Genomic DNA, 19,709 nt, shown 5'->3' with positions numbered 1-19,709 from the left:
CGATCATTTTGAAATTTCTGGTTTAGGACGAATTTTTATAATGCAAATTTAGATTTTCTCCTTCGCTGCTCCCTTTGGGCTTGCGTAGGTCACAGCGGGGCGCGCCCTCCCCCTGTGCTTCCCTTTAGAGATACACACATACACAATATCATGACAGCAGGCGTTAATGAACATTATCAGAACGTTCCCAAAAAAGGCACAGTCTCATCAGTCGTTTGGAGCTGGTTCGGTTTTGCGGCGTCAGATCTCAAACAAACCACAGTTGGCTGCAAAGTTTGTTCAGAGGCTGTTGCAACTAAAGGCAGCAGCACGACCGATTTATTTCAACATCTCAGAGGCAGCAGCCGAGCGGGAGGAATTTGTCTCACTCTGAGATGCACAAGACAGCGTCAGTTCACAAACACCTGGTAAAAAGCAGCCTGCGTTAGTGGAATCATTATCCCATTGTGTCCCGTATGACAGGAAAGCGTCCCACTGCAAAGCTTAGGCAGTCACACAGCAAAAAGAAAAAAAAGCCTGGCCTTTTCCACCTGCTGAAAACTATCCACCCCAGGGATGTGCTGCCAAGACATAAGTATTTTGCTGAAGTTGCCCCACCTCATCTGTACAACTGTACACGTGAAAATATTGCTAGAGAGCTGGAGGGGATGTTGTTTGACTCCACTTCAACAGATCTATGGTCGAGAAATTTGAACACACCAAATAATGTTATTTGTTAACATGGAACTAATGTTGAACGACGGTTATTTGATCTCAGAATTGATAATTTTCAATACTCTACTGTTACAACTGCTAAACTGTTCAATATGCAAAACTGTACAATATGCAAAACTGCAATATGCAAAACTGCAATATGCAAAACTGACGTTGCCTTTGTTAATATTACTTGCTAAAATTTTATGCAATTTGATAAATTTCTTTGTTATTTGTAGTTTGTTTTTAAGTGGGAAAAAAATCAATTAAAAACAGAAATTGAGTTTGGTGTGAAAAATCTATGATTTCTTTTTAGGCCATGTCACCCAGCCCTAGTTGATACTACTCAAGTTTAACACAACATAAAACATGAGATTAATCCTTAAAAATAAGCTATAGACTCGATATAAAACCACCACCACCAACACTCTAAAGGTCTAAAAAGCTCTGGGCAGGGGGGATGGGGGTCGGGCCCGTTGTTTTTGGTGATGAGAGGTGAGGTCAGAGTGGGAAGGGCCGGAGCTGTTAACAGGTCTAAGGACTGTCAGGTGAGCAGGACAGAGGAGGGATTGTTTATTTCTACCTGCATGGTGGCCTTGAGCCTCAAACAGGAGCCAGCTGAGCACAGTTTTAGTACTTTTACTTCAGTAAAGGATCTGAATACTTGTTCCTCCACTGCCTTTGTCTGTGATCCTCTGCTAATAATGAAACGTCTTCATTAGTAGCCTTCAGGGACTCTGCTCTCCTTTCTAATTATCTGACTCCTCCGACTCTACCACAAGGTGAACGAGACTTCCTCCCAGCTTACTTTAAACCCTCCTGACTCAGACGACTGAAGTCCTCTCCTCTTCCTGTCACTCTCCCCTGCTCTCTGTAACCTCTCTCAGCAATCCGTCCATTATCGTCGGAGCTGCCCCCGGCGCTGTCTATTACTGTGCCACATGAATACCAGTGCTCACATTACGCAACCAAGAGAAAGGAAGCACTAAGAACAGCCCTCCCTCTCAGTCTTTATTCATTTCTTTCCTCCTCTAATGTCTCAGCTTTATTTACAGAGCAGCACATGTAGCCTGTAGCTTTATTTCCTCTCCTGTCTCAGCTTCACATGTGGGGGAGGATGCTTAGATGTGACAGCTGCCGTCCATGTTGGGAGGTTTTTTTCAAGTAGCAAGGGTGCAGAAAGTATTCAGATCTTTTACTTTAGTACTAATAACACACCTTTAAATTACTCTGTTGAAAGTAAAAGGCCTGCATTGAAAATGTTACTTCAAGAAAAGTTTAATCATGAACTAACAAAATTAAAAGTAGGAAAGTGTCCCTGTGGCTGTGATACTGTTATATATTATCTCTATATATTCTAAATTAGATTTATGCCTTCAGAAGAGTATGTTTATTGGGCTCTGGACCAAGTGGCTGAAATATGTTAAACCTCTATGACCAGATTTTGTGGAATGTATGGGATAGGTGACTTAATTATATTTTATTTTGCCCTTTTCTAATAGTGTGTAAATGCATAGAAATGATGGAAAATACAACATTTTAAAGAGCTGCAGCAGTGCATAAGTGCAAAGAAAAATGCAAAGCTGTTAACGTAGAGCTACTTAAAAACTAAAGTTTCTTTTAAGATAATGAATTGCAATTTTACAACAGAGAGGCTTGTAAATAAAATGTCATTTAAGTAATCTGCTCACACAGAATTCCTTTCAATATTAAGCCATGGAGTCGAGGTATTTCCACTCGACCAATTTATGAATGGATGCAAGGTAGGAGCCTGGAAATACAATTTAACATTCGGTACAGATAGTCCATCAAACTCCTTCTTTCTTTATAAAGTGACAAGTTTTATTTCTGCCTTTCCACATACAGTATATCTAGTAATAATGTCCCATGTATGAAATGGTATTTCCAAATCTCTACCAGTGGACACATGTCACACAACACTAGCAAAACACTCTAAGAGGCTGATAAAAGGGCCACTTTAGCCTGGGCCTGAAAGAGTTAACAGTAAACACACTTTGGATTCTTTAAAAAGGCTGTTTTAGCTGGTCCTCCCCTGGGTGAAGACTCACTCTAATCCACAGACACTGAGTCACACACTCTGTAGTAAATTTGGTTGCAACAAACAGGAGTTATATTAAAGACGGTGTGACTGATAGGCGTTTCCCTGGTAGTTTGCCTGTAGCTGCAGGTTCATGTCTGACTCACACAGTAACACAATAATCTGACTCTGTGCATTCATACAGCAAGTCCAGACACACCACACAACATCACTGTGTTGACTACACACCTTCCAATATGGCACAAACATACACATGAACTCAACAATGAACTGATTAAATTTTGCTGTGACCTCACAAAACCTTTTTTTTTTAACCATAACTCAAGAATTCAGATGCTAATATTACAAAAGTTCACACAATCTATATTTTGACATATGTCTAGTTCCTTTAAAGCTTATTTCAAACGTTTTTGAAGAAATATCTACAGTCCTGCTGGTACTCATTGATCTAATGCTATTCTTGGTCCTCTTAAGAATAAAATAAAGATACATTGATAACCAAAATAACCATTAACCGCAACCTGAACATGCTCCCACTAAACTGATCAAAGATTCAGAGGATAAAAAAAAAAAGGTCCGGTTCATATTCAGTTTTAATTTTCTGCTCTGTTTTTTCATAAAGTCTGTAAGAGTGTCTTGTTAAACATCAGAGTCTGACGTGTTTTATTGTATCTCCAGTGTGATCTTAATGAGACTCAGTGTGTGTCAACTGATGTGGTGTCTCTGAGTGCCTCACATTATCCAGCTGGGTGGTGAGAAATCAGTCTTTTTATAAACACTGCTGACTGCGGATTGTTTATTATAGATATCTCTGACCTTTTGACCTGTTGTCTCTTTTAGGTTTTCGGCCCTGCACCATGCTGCCCTCACAGGGACCACAGAGCTCCTGTCTGCACTACTGGAGGCCCAGGCCACTGTGGACGTCAAGGACAGCAATGGTTAGACACACACACACTCACACCTACTCAGCGTCTAAGATGTGATATGTATATGGTCTAGAGGGAACATAGACATAACAACCCCAGTGGTGCAGGTAGTACTCAACAACTTTGCTTCAGTACAAGTACTAATACCAAAGTTTCTCGCACCTTCATTTATTTGTGGCGGCCCACCACAATTAATGCATCTGCTTCCATGTATTGATTTTGTTTTTTTTGGAGCTGGACTGCTCATTAGCTGCACTATTGGAATATATTTTTAACACTCAGGAGTGCAGAGTGTACTCTGGGCACAGACGAAGCAGCAGAACATCAGGCGCAGTGAAAGAGAAAGTTAATGTTAACTACAGTGCATCTAAAAGTTTGAATTCTGCAGCAGCAAAAACGTCCAAAATTGAATAAAAGGGGACTTTCACAAGATTAGAAAAAAGCAACCATGCCCAGGAAGTGGAAAGTTTTTTTGGTTTACCCTCTCATTATGAAGTCACTCAGTCAGAAGTAGAATAATGAAAACATCTGCGGTCAAACAGTTCCCTTTAAGTACAAAACTTTTGTCTGAGATGTAGAAAGATGGGGTAGAATTAGAAGCATAAAGTGGTGTGTGCGCGTGGTGTGTGCGTGCGTGTGTGTGTGTGTGTGTGTGCGCGCGAATGCGTGCGTGCATGTGTGTGTCTGTTGGTTCAGAACATCAGATTAACAGCTGATCTTTGCTGCTCGTTTACATCTGTGTCATCCAGATGGTGTATGTGTGTGTTTGTACTGTACTGTGTGTGTACAGTACACACACACAAAAACACACACACACACACACACACACACACACACACACACACACACACACACACAGAGTTTACTGGCACTTTTAAATTTTTAATTACCATTTCAAGTGAGCATCAACAGTAAGCAGGCTGAAGTAATAGCACTTACTAGTCCTTATTCAACACTTCAGATACTCCAGTTTATTTACTACCATACCTTAGTGCATTTACTCAAATAATTTGCCAAGGTACAGTTTTGAGGTACTTGTACTTTATTTGAGTATTTTCATTTTATGATACTTAATACTGTTACTTTGCAACATGTCAGAGGGAAATACTACTTTTTGCATCAGTGCATTTATTTAATGACTTGAGTTACTTTTTTATATTCAGCTTATTAATATAATCAGCTAGCAAATGATGATGTATATTATAGATTAAACTACCCAGTACAATATAAAGTCATTCAAATAAGCGCCACCTTTACCAGCTGCAACATTAATCCTCTGAAACCCAGAGCGCTGCCACTTTTCTTGTACTCTTCTTAGACACCTTTCACAAGTATTCAAACCTTGACGAAAAATTGTTGCGATTTCTGTCAAAAACATGGGGGAAAAGGCAATGAGCAAATGTTTAACAAATAGCAAGGAATTAGTAGATGTAAATTTTTTTTAAAACAGCTAGTGAAAAGTGTGTAGGGGAAATTGAAAAAAAAATTAAATTTATAATTATCAAAATTAGATCTTTAAATGATGTTACAAAATGTTCACATTTTTACGCACCTTTTTCAGGTCTTTTCTTGTTCAGTTTTTTTTACTTTATTTTTTATTTTGTTCATTTATTATTTTACTAATTTTCAGGTATTTTTTTGTACTTTAAACTAATTTCTTGCAATTTTTTTGCTGGACTGCAGCATGCAAGGTCAGCCCTTTGAAGTCGTTTGAATTAGTTTGAATTAGTACTAAAACTACATTTATAATGATCATAATTACATATTTAAAATTATGTTACCGAATTGTTGATGATTTTTAAGCACCTTTTTGGGTCATTTCCTTGTTTTCTTGTTTATTATTTTCTTTTTCTTTTTTTTCACAAATTTCTTGCTGTTTTTGGGCCATGGCTTCTGTTTGTGCTCACTACCTTCTTCCCACTTATTGAAAGAAATCAAGCCAATTTGCTGAGGTTCCAAAGGGTTAAAGTGATAACATATTCAATGCATCAATAACGTTTCTGTACTTTTATTTGAAAATACGTTTAAATGCAGCGGGTTAACATGAAACAAAGTATTTCATCCTTGTTGTATTGATATTTTTACTAAGGTAAAATATTTAAGTACTTCTTTCAATACTGCTTGATAGAAGTTTACCACTAAAAAGACTCAGTGAATAACCATTAAAGTGTCTGTTTGGTTGTATGCAGGAATGCGTCCGCTGCATTATGCAGCCTGGCAGGGAAAAGCTGAGTCGGTTCTGACGCTGCTTCGCTCTGGAGCTTCAGTGAACGGTGTTTCTCTTGATGGGCACATCCCTCTGCACCTGGCAGCGCAGTACGGACACTACGAAGTGGTCAGTTCAAACACCATTCTGTATTCTATTATTATCTAGTTTAACGCCTGATCTGATGCCTGTCACCATGTTTGTCTGTTTGACTCTAGTTAAGATTTTCCAGATCATTGTTTGCCAACAACTCAAGTATCAGATGCCTTATAAATAATGTTTCAGTTATTTTATCCTTCTACTTCAGTCCTGCTCACACAGTTGTTTACAGTTCATTATTTTGAGTCTACTGTCAACCTCTACAGCTCACATACGTTTTAAGTGGTCAATGCTTCAGTCTGATCTGGAGCACACAGCTGATAGCAACGTTGTTTGTTTACATGACGTTACAATTCATATTTAATGAATTCAGTGTTGACGGAAATTTACCATGCTACATGATAGTTAGACGCTCATTTGCAGTTTGGATAAGGTATCCCTATGTTCATACGGTATCTTTATGCTCCACTCGAGAAGGGCTGCTGATTTAAGTGAGACACCTAGTGGTAAAATTTGGTATATCAGTGCAGTATGGTGTTCAGCTTAATATAAAACCGCTTTAGAAATGTTTATATCAGCCAAACCCTTAAAGAACATGTTGTGATTTCGGTCTGCTGACTTTTCAATGAAAACATATCATAGATTCAACAACATATATAACAACAAATATCCTGTAAATCAACTGCTGATCACGATAGAAAAACATGCAACCAAACTTCAGACTAATAAGAGGCAAGAGTCGGCTGCAGAGCCCCTAAAACACAGATGCACCGGAGAGGTAGAGAGTGTCGGTCGGGGGCAGTCACTGCAGGGATTGAGAGTTAATGTTGGTGATTGTGCTGAGGGATCAGACGATGGGTGCAGCAGGAGAGACAGAACTGGATGTGATTGGATTTATGGGGATTCGGATGGTGATAATGAGGTGGATTTTGGAGGACTTTAGAGAGAGGGTAGATTTTGGGTGATCAGATTTTGGGTGGGGGTGCAATCAGTGACCCTGTTTTGTCTCAGCAGAACAGATGTGAGGGGATGTTTTGACTGATGAAATGAACACTGCAGAGTATTTTTTTTAATAATCCTGAGTTCAGACTCTGTGTTATCACAAACTACTCTGGTATTTTACCGACGAGGATTAGTATTAATGTAGGTGATCTGTCACCCCCCCACCGAGGAAGACTGTCAGACAGTTTAGTGATTAAAATGTTGGTGTTTATACAAAACATCTGATTAAGTCTTTGGTCAAAATAAAGATTTTTGGTTTGTTTTTGTTTGTCACTTTTATACCAACACTTTAAAGTAAAACCAACCCCAATATGGACACCACCATTCATTTAAGTAATGAACCAAAATACAGTTTTGAGGTGCTTTAGTTAAGCAGTTCAATTTCATGCCACTTCATACTTATTTTTATTTATTGTCTACTGTTTAAAATGTATTTTCTAATAATAAAAATACAAATTTTTATTATTAGTATTTCAGGAAAGTTTTAATTTGGCATTTAAACCATTGCAAAAGCAAACTTTTATGCCTTACTACTACTAAGTACATTTTGCTAATGGTATTTCTTTTATTTCTGTTTTTACTTTGGCAAATGTCATATTTTTGGCATTCTGGTGTGAAACTTTTTTTGAGGTTCCAGCTGAATAGTGATGTTATTTTAAGGACATGGTTTTCTTTTTAAATTGACCACAAAGACGAATCTAATGTATACAGCTTGTTCTCGTTTGTGATACTTTTCATGGTGCTTTGCATGATTGAACAAAATGTATGTTACTAATTTAAAAGATTAAAAGCATGCATCTGTCTGTTTTGATTGTTCTGGACAAGATTATAGATTAGAAGATTATATTCTGTTGTCTATTTTACAGCCAAAGTATAAATTCAAACACAGCTCCAACTAGTGTAAAGAGTCCACCTTAAATCCATCTTTTTAGAGCTCCTGGATTCCTGTTGTCACTGTAATCCATCCTGCAGAGTCCCTGCAGAGCTGTGATAATAACACACATCCGTCTTGTTTATTCAGTCCAGTGTGTCACACTTTACGTCATCTGATTGGCTAAGATGTGGTGAAACATTATCCACATTACAGCATTGACATAACACAAACCCTCTGAGGGCCTCGACACTGCCTTGCTCTGCAGGTGTTTCTGTCTGCTGAGGAGTCACATAGGGTCAGGCTAGCAGTTTCCCCCTGCTTCCAGTCTTTATACTAAGCTAAGTTAAGCTAAGCACGTCCCAACTCCAGCTCTACTGAATATACAGAAATGAGATAAGACATCTTAAATTAAAATAAATTTCAAAAATACTGAAGTATGACATGGACTGTATACCCTTGTTAGAGTATTATTATGTATATTATATCATTGCATTTGGGTATGTATACCTGTTTCATCATTTCAATGATATATATATTTTGTTTTCCATTTATTTTGATTACTATTTTTATTTTTAACCTTATTCTTTTTTCAATTAGTGTTTTTAAAGTATTGTATTCATTGTTTTCTAATTTTTTATTTTTTTTAATTTATTTTTTGTTGTTTCTCTGTATATCAACACTTTTCCTTGGTTACACTTCACATTTACAAACAAATATGGCGTACAAATACATGTAAACAAAGTCCTGCTATCAACATATACAACATTTCCCCTTATAATCTCAGTTTCCTTCCTTTGACACGTGTGGACTAATATATTGTCTTTTGTGTAACTGTTTTCAGTCTGAGATGTTGCTGCAGCATCAGTCCAACCCCTGTCTGGTAAACAAGGCGAAGAAGACTCCTCTGGATCTGGCCTGTGAGTTTGGAAGAGTCCAGGTGAGTACAGTTTTTCTTTTATTTTGTTTTTTGTGGTGACAGAAATTGTGGGGACTTACCTCCCTTGTGGGGACAGGTCCCCACAACGTAAATTATTAAATTTAGGCATGCAAGGGTGGTTTAAGGTTAAGATTATAATCTGGGTTGGGGTAGAGGGTAAATCTCCTGGGAATGAGTGGAACTTAAAGCAATGTCCTGCAAAGTGAACTTTGTTTGACAGTGTTAACTGATGGTTTAAAAACAAACAGCCACAGCTGGACAAACACACACGCGCACATGTTTGATTGTGTTGCCATGGCTACTTTTCTATCTTGGTCAGTAAACATCAGTGTTATCTTTGTATTGTGTTTGTCTCTTCTTTTTCTGTTTGCATGTCGATCCCTTAAACCTGAACTGTAGATTTTGTGGCAGCAGCTACATAAACAAACCATACTTGTGTCCATGCTTCATCAATCTGGTACAGATATGGATATATTATGAGCATCTGTCTTGAGTCTTCTGTGCAGTAATCATACATATTTATAAATATTTCTTGTTGTTAACTCCAAGAGCTCAGTCAAAAGTAGTAACGTCCTGATCAAAGTTTATCTGAATCGAGACTGTTTTATATCCACCCATATGATTCCAATCTGGTGTTTATTTGTGTTTTATTCCCGTACTTCAGCTACAATAAACTTGAGTTGTAATTACAAAATGCAATCTAAAAACGGCTCAGAACTTTGCTTAAAAAAAAAGTCCATAATGTTTTGCAGTGTCGTTAAATTATTCAAAATACTTTTCTGTCAGTGTCTTTCGCCAAGCTTTCTCTATATGTTTTCTGATGTTTTGGCCTTTTCTGAGTTTTTTGTGTACATTCAGACTTTTTAATTTATGAACCAAAACAGCTGCTCCTTCAGGGGTCACCACAGATAGAACATCTGTGTCCATCTGTTTGTGACCTCTGCATTCTCCTCTGTCACACCGACTACCTGCATGTCCTCCCTAACCACATCTATAAACCTCCTATCTTCCTCTTTTCCTCTTGCCTAGCAGCTCCACCTCCAGTATCCCTCTACAGATACACCCAGCATTTCTCCTTTACAAACCATCTCAATCTCGCCTCTCTTGCTTTGTCTCTCTCTTTAACCTAAACTTTCCCTAACCCCAGTATTTAAGTATTTAAACTCCTCCACCTTTTTGGCCTCTACTTCTTGCATCCTCACCATTCTGCTGTCCTCCTCCTCAGTCATGCACATGTTCTGTATTTAGCTCACCAGTGAGAACCTCGCCGGGCTTTCCTCAGCCTGCTCGCTACCCTCACTACACATCACAATGTCATCTGTAAAAATCATAGTCCATGGAGACTCCCGCCTTGTCCTGTCTGTCTACCAAAAGACACAGAGCCATTCTTGATAAATTCATTTTTGTTTAATTAATTTATAGTTATGCCTCCGTGCTGGCGACAGCTGTGGCTTAACGCATTATGTTTTGGGTTTGTTGGACCATCTGTCCCATTCTTGTGAATGAAATATCTCAAGAGCACTTTGAGGGAATTTCTTCAAATTTGGCACAAATGTCCACTTGGACTTAACAATGATACTGATTAGAATTTGGTGGTCAAAGGTCACTGTGACCTCACAAAGCATGTTTTTGGCTGTAACTCAAGAATTCATATGCTCAAATTTCTCACAAATGTCTAAAAGGTTAAGTGATGACATTTTATATCTAAATTGTCACTGTGACATTATAATGTTCTGCAAGAAACACTCTTCTGGCTATTGTTTGCTATAACTCAGGAACTAAAGTGGAGACATTTGGTCAGACTCTGAATTTGTGACACTGATCTTATAACTGTGCTGGTTGTATCGATCTTCTGTTCTATCAAGGTTAAGATGTGTGTGAAGCATCCATATTTTCATGCAACTAGAGTGGTTCATGGAGGCATACAATCATGAGGCAGTAACTGTAATTTGAACTTTAAGTAATAATCAAGGATTTTCATTAAAAAAAAATGTATGTTCAGTCACACCGTGTTGTTTGAGCCCATGGCCCACTGATGAAAGCCCTTACATTTGCAGAATTGAAAACGGGGTGTCGAGTGAGACATTCCCAGGAAAAATTAGAAGCAGTGTGCAGTCATTAATAATCCTCTCTCTCCCACACTGTCTATGCTGTGGTAACGTTTCATCTCACCAGCTGCAGGACTCATAAAACAAGCTGATATAAATAAATTCACCAGCCTGGTTTTAAGTCTTTGCCTGCCAACAAACACTGCAATTACTGCTTATCGCCAAAGGCGCCGCCAAAGAGAACGACACAGAGATCTTTGAGATTGTACTTTATGTTACTGTAAACACTCATATACATGTTGTTGAAAATACTTAAAAATTTTGACTAATCCTGGAAATCTGAGAAGTAATTACACCTTTAAATCTGACCAGTTTACCGTACTTAAAATAATCCTGGAAACTGATTGCTTTGAAAAAGTATTACTAAATATAACTATTAATCTTAATATGGGTTTACTTTATATCTAATTGTTAAGTTAACTCAGAAAAAAATCTTCTTAAGTGTTAGAAACTTAAGTAAACCAAATAAGGCTGACTTAACTGCATAACAAAGAGGATTTTGGCATTGATGAAGTTCTGTTTTGTTTACATTTTTAAGAATATATAAGTGTGATTGACTAGTTTGCAACCAGCAGAATACAGATATATATCACAGTAAACTTGGTTTACTGAAGTTGCTAAAACTTAGAAAGATTGATTTCATTCAATTTATCATATTAAGCTGCAACAACTTTTCAAAAACAGCTTTACAAAATTAAGTAATTATAACTTAATTTTTAAGTAAACTTGACAAATAAATATAATGTAAACGTAAATTAAGACTTAGTTATAGTTATATTTACTTCAGTTTGTCAGATTTTAAAGTAAGAAGTACAGTAATCATCTCTGAGATGTATTGAAATATAAGGTGCCATAATATTTAAAAGTATAAGTATCTTGAATAAGTACTAAAGTACAGTACAGTGCAGAGTAGATGTACTACGTTAGCTGTCGTCCTAATCGTCTTTGTTCTGACTCGTGTGAGTTTGTTAAATGAGACATGAAAGTGAAGACTGATCCCCAGACAGCTGATTCAGACTCCACAAGATATCTTTAGAGTGTGTGTGTGTGTGTGTGTGTGTGTGTGTGTGTGTGTGTGTGTGTGTGTGTGTGTGTTCAGGCGTCAGCTGTCACTCAGTGATGTCAGGGTGTGTCGTTGGGCAGCTGTTGTGTTTCCATTCAGCTCTCCTCTGTTTCACCTCCTCCTTTTTATACTCTCTGAAACTGTTCAAGTCACTTCAAATCTTCTTTGAAACCTTGATCAAACATCCCGAATGTGAATTTTTGGGGAAATGTGTCTCGTGTGATGCAGTAGACAGGTGGAATATTTTCAATGTGACGGAGTATCGTCATGCAGCTGATTGCTTTTGATTTGAAAACTAAAGATGTTTCCCAGCAACAGATGTACACATTACTAAAGTCTTTACTATCAAGGACATCACTGTGTCTGCTGCCAAACATCTGGGCTCATCTGTGGTGTTCTGGGTTTCTGAGTTTTTCCCTCACACTCACCTGCAGGATCTCTGATGCTGTCTGCTGGTTCCAAATGTGTCCTCAGATATTTGGGAGCGTTTGTTTTCAACACTGACTTCATTTTGTCTTTTCTCTTTCTTCATTTCACTCCATCACCCTCCTCTCAGGTTGCCCAGCTGTTGCTGAGCAGTAACATGGTCGTGGCGTTGTTGGAAGGAGAGAGGAAAGAGCCGACAGACTCGGCCTTCACCACGCCGCTACATCTCGCGGCCCGCAACGGACACAAAGACATCATAAGGTAAGACAAACGCTGCAACTTTTTAATTAGTCTATATTTAATCGCTGATTTACCCAAAACAAAACACAAAAGCAGGCAAAATACTAGGCAAAATATTGTTTTGATTATACCAGTTGTTGCAGATAGTAACACAGAAGCAGTTTTTAGTATGTTGCTAGGTGTTTATATGTCTGATCTTGTCAGTGCCATCACAATTGTTTAAGATGCAGTCACAAAACTGTACAGGTGCTTTGTTGAGATCAGAATAAAGATGGAGCTCAGAGATGGATGTGGTCAGAGCAACGTATGTAGGCGAGGAATAAACAGGGAAGTTATTACAAAGGAATGATATCAAATCAAACTTTATTTATACAACACCTTTTCAATTTCAGTTTTCAATTTTATTTGTAAAGCCCGTTATCACAAATGACAATTTGCCTGGGAGGGCTTTACAGTATCCGACATCCTTTTGTCCTTAGACCCTCACATTGACTAAGACTAAAAAAACAACACCCTTTAATGGGAAAAAATGTATGCCATCATGCAGCCCAAAGTGCTTCACAGAGCAAAATTAAAACAGCAATAAAGCAATAAAAACAATAAAAACAATAAAGATGAAATGTTTAAAGTAAAAAAGTCAAAAGAACTAATTTAAAAAAAAGAAAAACTTCTGTTCATTTTTCGATCGACTACCTCGTCAGATTTGAATACATTATTCTCTAATGGAACATTTCTGCTTGTATTCAGGATTTTTCTGCCCTTTATGCTTTATAACTGACAAACACCGTTTCTTCTTTTAGTCTTTTCATTTAACAAATTTTAACGTCAACCTTTGACAGTATTACAGTGTAGTTTAGTTTAGCTTTCCCAGAAATATATTTCAGCTCTGAGCTTCTTTAGGGGGTGTAGTCCAGCATCCAGCTCTGCAAATTTTACAATTCAGTTTCTGGGTTTTTCAGCAGTGCAATGAATTTTCAGCTCTCAGCATTCAAACACATTTTCTGCAGAAAATACATTTTCTAACAAGAACCCTCATTTTCTTTCTTAAATAGATTTCTAATGTTTCCTCAAGAAGGAGGGGAGTTTCTGAGAAACTTGCTTGGTATTTACATTTATATAAAACAAGAAATTGAAGAAGTTGTTTTGTTTTAAAATGCCACTGTTGGTTTATAAAGCACTAAATGGTTTATTTCTAATCTGTTGCCTTCTGACCACGTGAGAGGTCTGGATCAGGTGCTTCCATTTCCCAGAGTCCTAAACCTGGAGAGGCAGCACTCAGTTTTTATTCTCCACATTTATTCTCTTTAACAAATCCCAGAGAGCTGCAGATCTGCTCCCACTCTGAGTTATTTTAAAAAAGGACTGACAGCTTTTTTAGTTGCATTTATGAATTCAAATGGATAGTATCTGCCCTTCAGACACAAGGCAGTTTAAAGCGGTTTGCAGGGGCACAGAAAATCATGAAATACAAAAATAAAAATAAGAAAACATTAAAATTACATTCAAACAATTAAAGACAATCATGGAGCAAGCAGGGATGAACAGGCCCTCGCACCTCCACGCATGTTGGGGGTACTGGCGACACCAATTAATGCAGCCTTGTCTTTCTGTGAAAGGGGAGAACTGCACGCAGCAGTAAAATAGTATTTCCAACATGTAGTGCTGGAGCTGGATATGTCTCAAGTTGCTTTGTGTTCAGGTGTGTGTGTGTGTGTGTGTGTGTGTGTGTGTGTGTGTGTGTGTGTGTGTGTGTGTGTGTGTGTGTGTGTGTGTGTGTGTGTGTGTGTGTGTGTGTGTGTGTGTGTGTGTGTGTGTGTGTGTGTGTGTGTGTGAGTGACAGCAGGAATAAAGTTTGTTGCCTCTATTAAAGTAGTCTACACAGTAGCAATCCAGGAGCGGTAGATGTATTCCTGTAACACATGAACAGGTTGATTCAGTGGGAGATGTGGGGAGATGGTAGAGGGTGTGGCTGCAGGGCTGCTGCGGCTGCTGCTGTGGTTTGTGGTCGTTCACCGCTGAGCTGTTTAAATGTGGGATGTGGGAACTCTGGAGCTGCTTGTCTCTTCTTCATGCCTCACATTCCCAGCAGAGCTCTGAGATACACTACAACTTCCCTGTGACCCAGTTTTACACTTCTCTTATCCCTGTTGTGTGTGTGTGTGTGTGTGTGTGTGTGTGTGTGTGTGTCAGTGGAAGCTACCAGTCAGCACTTCAGACTTATACCAACCTGCTGTATAATAATTTGCTTGACTCGTTCTGTAAAGAGGAGAGATATGCAAATGAGGCAGAGCTGCTTCACTGCATGACTCACAGTAACAGGACATCAGTGTCATTTATAAGATATTTTAATATGTGATATGTACAGCTAAATAATATAAAATAATATGTAATATCACCAAGGCTTGGACAGTATTTAATTTTTCATACCTTACTGAAATGTCAACATGGTATAAGGTATATGACTACCAATCCCCCTGCATCGCAGGTGCGCTTCTTACTTTCAGCCTTTCAGACTAATACATACACAAAAGAGACCCACACAATGTTAAGAAAAGTATACTGACACCTATTTTCCTTATTAGACAGAGAAATACAATTGTAATTTTTTTGTATTCAGCTTTTTCTTTGTCACGGAAAACTGACAAGGCTTAAATGCCTTGTTAACTCATCATAAAACACTCCTCATTGAAACTTAACAGAAACAAAATAAAACTCATCCAAACTGTCTTTGTTACTCTTGCTAGAAATCTAGTTTGTAAGTCCACTGTTCCTTCAATCATCGGCTCTGGTTTGGTCAAAATAAAAAAAACCTGCTGGCTGCCAGCTGTTTACAATCCTGTAGCTTCTTCCTCCACCACTAGGTGTCAAGGTGTCTTTCAGTTCAGCTGCCTGTTCCACAGAATGAGCTCTGGTGGTGCGTGCTGTGCACTACATATGATGAGTTTGATAGAAAGAGGAGCGCCTGCATTTATGAAGGTATTGAAGAACATACCTTTAGATTTTCTTAATACCCTGGTATGCTGCAATACAGCCAAAGTCTAATATCACCATCTATTTTTGAAATTTACACATTTCAAAGGGGCCTGAAGCTGATCACTAAATGTTTCCTTTTTGATTTTTTGGGGGCTTTTAACATCGTTTGGGCTTCCTCAGTTGAAATTGAAATGTGAAATTACAGTAACTAACAATTTATTAACACAAAACTTAATGAGACACTTTTAGGTGTGATTGTTGTCTGTGTTTGACCCCTAAAACCAGCACACAGGTGATTGACAGCCGACTATGCTGTTTCCTGGCAACAGGTCGACACCTCCCCCGATGACCCCCCGACACCTAAAACCAGTGTTTTATTTAAATGGAAACATCTCACACTCTTCAACCGTCTCACACGTCTCACACTCCATTCAAATTATGACAACTTTAGAGCTCAGGACAGCTCAATAAGCAGCTTTAGGACTCAGCCTCAAGACTCAGCTTCAGGTCCCAGCTTTAGGAATCTGCTTCAGGACTAAGCTTTAGGATTGAGCTTCAGGACTCTGTGTCAGGTCTCGACTTCAGGACTCAGTTTAAGGAGTCATTCAGAACTCAGTGTTATGACTTAGTTTCAGGACTCAGTTTCATGACTTAGGTGCTGGACTCAGCTTCAGGACTCAAGTGCAAGACTCGGCTTTAACTAAGTTTCATGACTCAGGTTCATGACTCAGCGTTAGGGCTCAACTTCAGGACCCAGCTTCGTTACTCAGCTTAAGGAATTAGCTCCAGGAATCTGCTTTAGGACTCAGCTTCATGACTCAGGTTCATAACTCAGCTTCAGGACTGAGCTTTAGGACTCAGCTTTAGAACTCATCTTCAGGTCTTAGCATAAGGACTCAGCTTCAGCTGGATTACATGTCTCTCTCTGATGTGTTCCAGGTTGCTGCTGAAGGCCGGCATCGACATCAACAAGACCACCAAGTCTGGAACGGCTCTGCATGAGGCATCTCTGTACGGGAAGACGGAGGTGGTCCGACTGCTGCTGGACGTGAGTTCTGAGATCTGAGAATACACAGGGATGTGATGTCAGTGGTGATGTCAGTGCAGGTAGCAGTCATGTCAGGGCTTGATTCACAGATCTGATCCTTAATGTCTAAAGTTTTCTAAAAATCAAGTATCGTTTTATTATATATTAAAGGCATAGTTCACCCAAAAAACAATATAAATTGTGTATAGCATTCACTGCCGTAGGCTCACTTTAGTTCCAGAATTTTTTTCTATCAAATGGCGTTGAGACTGAAAGCATATGAGACAGTGCAAACAGACTAAAAAGGAGTCCGAACAAAAGACACTGTTTTTGTCCACTGTGACATCTTCTCATCCTCCTGCAGCAACATTTCCCCTTTCAGTTTAATGCTGATGTAAAATCAGATCAAGCTTTAACAAAAAACCCAAAGGGAGCACAGCAAGTTTTGACCTTTTCTTTTATATCAAAGAGATAAGACACAACAAAACCCTAAAAGTCTCTGTCCTGTATGCTGTCCCTTGCAGGCTGGAGTGGACGTGAACATCCGTAACACCTACAACCAGACGGCACTGGACATTGTCAACCAGTTCACCACGTCGCACGCCAGCAGGGATATCAAGCAGCTGCTTCGAGGTCCAAATAGCCACACCTCCTCTTTTTTTTTTTTTTTTTACTCCACTTCCTTCACTTCATCTTTACTGGTTTTTATGTCTTCTCTTTTTTTCCACCTCCTCTCTGTGGATCCACACCTCTCTCTGCAGCAGCTTCACCTGACTTCATTCAAACAGCAGCTGGCTTTAAATTTTGGGTTATGTAACGTTCAACTCTTATCAGCCGGCTCTCACAGCTTCAAAGAACAGACTGCTCACATTCAGCCTCAAATTTAACAGAGCTGTATATATACAGTGTGTGTGTGTGTGTGTGTGTGTGTGTGTGTGTGTGTGTGTGTGTGTGTGTGTGTGTGTGTGTGCGTGCTCTGCTCTGTAATCCTGCAGTCTTTTGAAGTCCCTGTGGGAACACACTGAGAGAATAATGAGCGGTTTGTGTTGAAAAAGTGATTTAAACATGGAGGAGAGTTTTCCGTCTTGTTTACTGCTGCAGAGACTCGAACACTCAAGTCAACACACTGTGGATCCATTATTGATGTGGCGTGTTAGGATACACAGCAGGATTTGACTGGGGAATTGAAATTTCTATTTTCCATAAGAGTTAATAAATAAAAAAAAATCTGTATCTTTATTTTAAAAAACTAGCACTGCCTTCCTGTATTTTTTGTTTTTTGTACTGTCCTTTAAACGTATTACCACTTCAATTTAGGATTTTTTTTATCGGAGATTAATCTGTCTTTTTTTTTCCTATTCAAATTATTGTTCTTGGGTGTATTTAATTATTAATTAATTGTTGAAATTGGGCTGTTAGTGACAAAAAAGCAATAAAATACTGTAAAATAAGTGACTTTAATGTAAAAATTAAACATGATAAGTAAAGGGCTGGGGTTTTGTTGAAGATTTTGGACTCATATACTTGTAAAATTCTGGTGCTGGTTTTGTTCGTGAACCTTCAAATCTAAATGTAATTGTTTCCTCAACAGATGCAACGGGTGTCCTGCAGGTCAGAGCTCTGAAGGATTACTGGAACCTCCATGATCCAACAGCCCTCAACATCCGAGCCGGAGACGTCATCATGGTGAGACACTCACACATCACTCAAACATGATGACACGTCTGGGTACCAGTGGTGGAATTTTACCAAGTACATTTAGTTAGTACTTGAGTGCAAATTTGCGGTACTTTCCATTATTTGCTGCTTTATACTTTATACTACACCACTACATCTCGGAGAATATGTTTGCACTTTTACTTGTCTGACAGCTTCAGTTGACAGCAGGAACAGACACCTTCAAACGCATGTGTTGCATGAGTTTGAATTTGAGAAGTTTGCTTTGCCAGGAAAGATGACTTTGCAACAAAAGATTAGGATTTAATTACAGAATATGTGGATATTTCTGAGTTCTGTTGTGCTACAGCTGCGCAGAAATCATGTTATGTAGTATTTTGTTTATCTTTTCTGTCACACGCCTGCTCGGCTGAAGTAAAAGAATAATGATGATATGTTTTCAGAATAAAAAATGATGGACATTGGGACATCTAAATTAACAGAGAATATATTCTTTCTCCAGTCTGTTAGCCATGGGAAGTTTGTAGAATCTGTGTAGCACCTGTCAGCATGTCTGTTTCATGATGATTTCAGTCATTAACTCAGCGAGTAAAGTGTCTCTGTTACCGATGGAGACAACTTTCAAAATAAGATCATAAGTCATCCATCATTGAGCTGCTTTCTGTCGGCTCTTTGAAGTTCATCATGAGAAAAACCTTTAATGTGAAAATGAGTGATCTGTCCGCTTTCAGAGACAGGTGGAGACAAGTCTCTCTCACACACACACACACACACACACACAAACCACACTTTCCTCTGAGCTTTGTCCTGTATTTGTGTAAATATTAGTCAGAGTGTGTCAGTAAAGTGTGAAACATCTGATTCATCAGTGTTAAGTGTTTCCTTCAGGCATTTTCTCAGGATGAATTGTAATGAACTTTTATAATCCTCTGATTTTTCATTTAGCGTCATGTCACATCATGTCACATGTGTCCAATGCTTTGGTTTAAGACCAGGTATGTGCAGAACTAGTGACATTCCCATCAGCCTTAGCTGGACTTTATCTGCTTATGTAATATCCCTCAGTCTTTGTTTCCTGTAAATGACTGTATTTCAGTGTAAAAGCATGTCTGAACTTCACCTGTAAACCATCAGTCACTGTTTACTGGCTTACTGTGAGTGAGTCTGTGTGATGAGTGAAGCTGAATACTGTGATGCTGCAGGCTTCATGTTGGGACTTGTATTTAAGTATTAAACATCACAAGTTCAGTTCTGTTCTTGTATAAAGAGTGGGAAATTCCAGTTTTGTGAATGTTGTTGATTTAAAAAGGCAGATGTCATAAACTGAATATTATTATTATTATCATTATTATTATTATTAGTAGTAGAAGTAGTAGCAGTATCTTTGTTATCATTATTA

General features: G+C 38.5%; 1 protein-coding gene across 7 annotated transcripts in view; it reads left to right on the top strand.

Annotated features, from left to right (window-relative positions):
* The window catches only part of caskin2b (CASK interacting protein 2b), a 73,364-nt gene that overhangs the window by 37,530 nt on the left and 16,125 nt on the right, over positions 1-19,709 (top strand). For all 7 annotated transcript variants that reach the window (XM_042504487.2, XM_042504486.2, XM_042504489.2 and 4 more), the window contains exons 4-10: positions 3,593-3,690; positions 5,868-6,013; positions 8,701-8,796; positions 12,524-12,654; positions 16,546-16,654; positions 17,158-17,266; positions 18,225-18,319. In XM_042504487.2, the coding sequence (XP_042360421.2) occupies positions 3,593-3,690; positions 5,868-6,013; positions 8,701-8,796; positions 12,524-12,654; positions 16,546-16,654; positions 17,158-17,266; positions 18,225-18,319 (784 nt within the window). The remainder of the gene's footprint in view (positions 1-3,592; positions 3,691-5,867; positions 6,014-8,700; positions 8,797-12,523; positions 12,655-16,545; positions 16,655-17,157; positions 17,267-18,224; positions 18,320-19,709) is intronic.

Source organism: Plectropomus leopardus, chromosome 18, assembly GCF_026936395.1.
Source record: "Plectropomus leopardus strain MGB_pleo_1.0 chromosome 18, ASM2693639v1, whole genome shotgun sequence".
Taxonomy (NCBI): domain Eukaryota; kingdom Metazoa; phylum Chordata; class Actinopteri; order Perciformes; family Serranidae; genus Plectropomus; species Plectropomus leopardus.
This window is presented reverse-complemented; position numbering and strand designations above follow the sequence as displayed.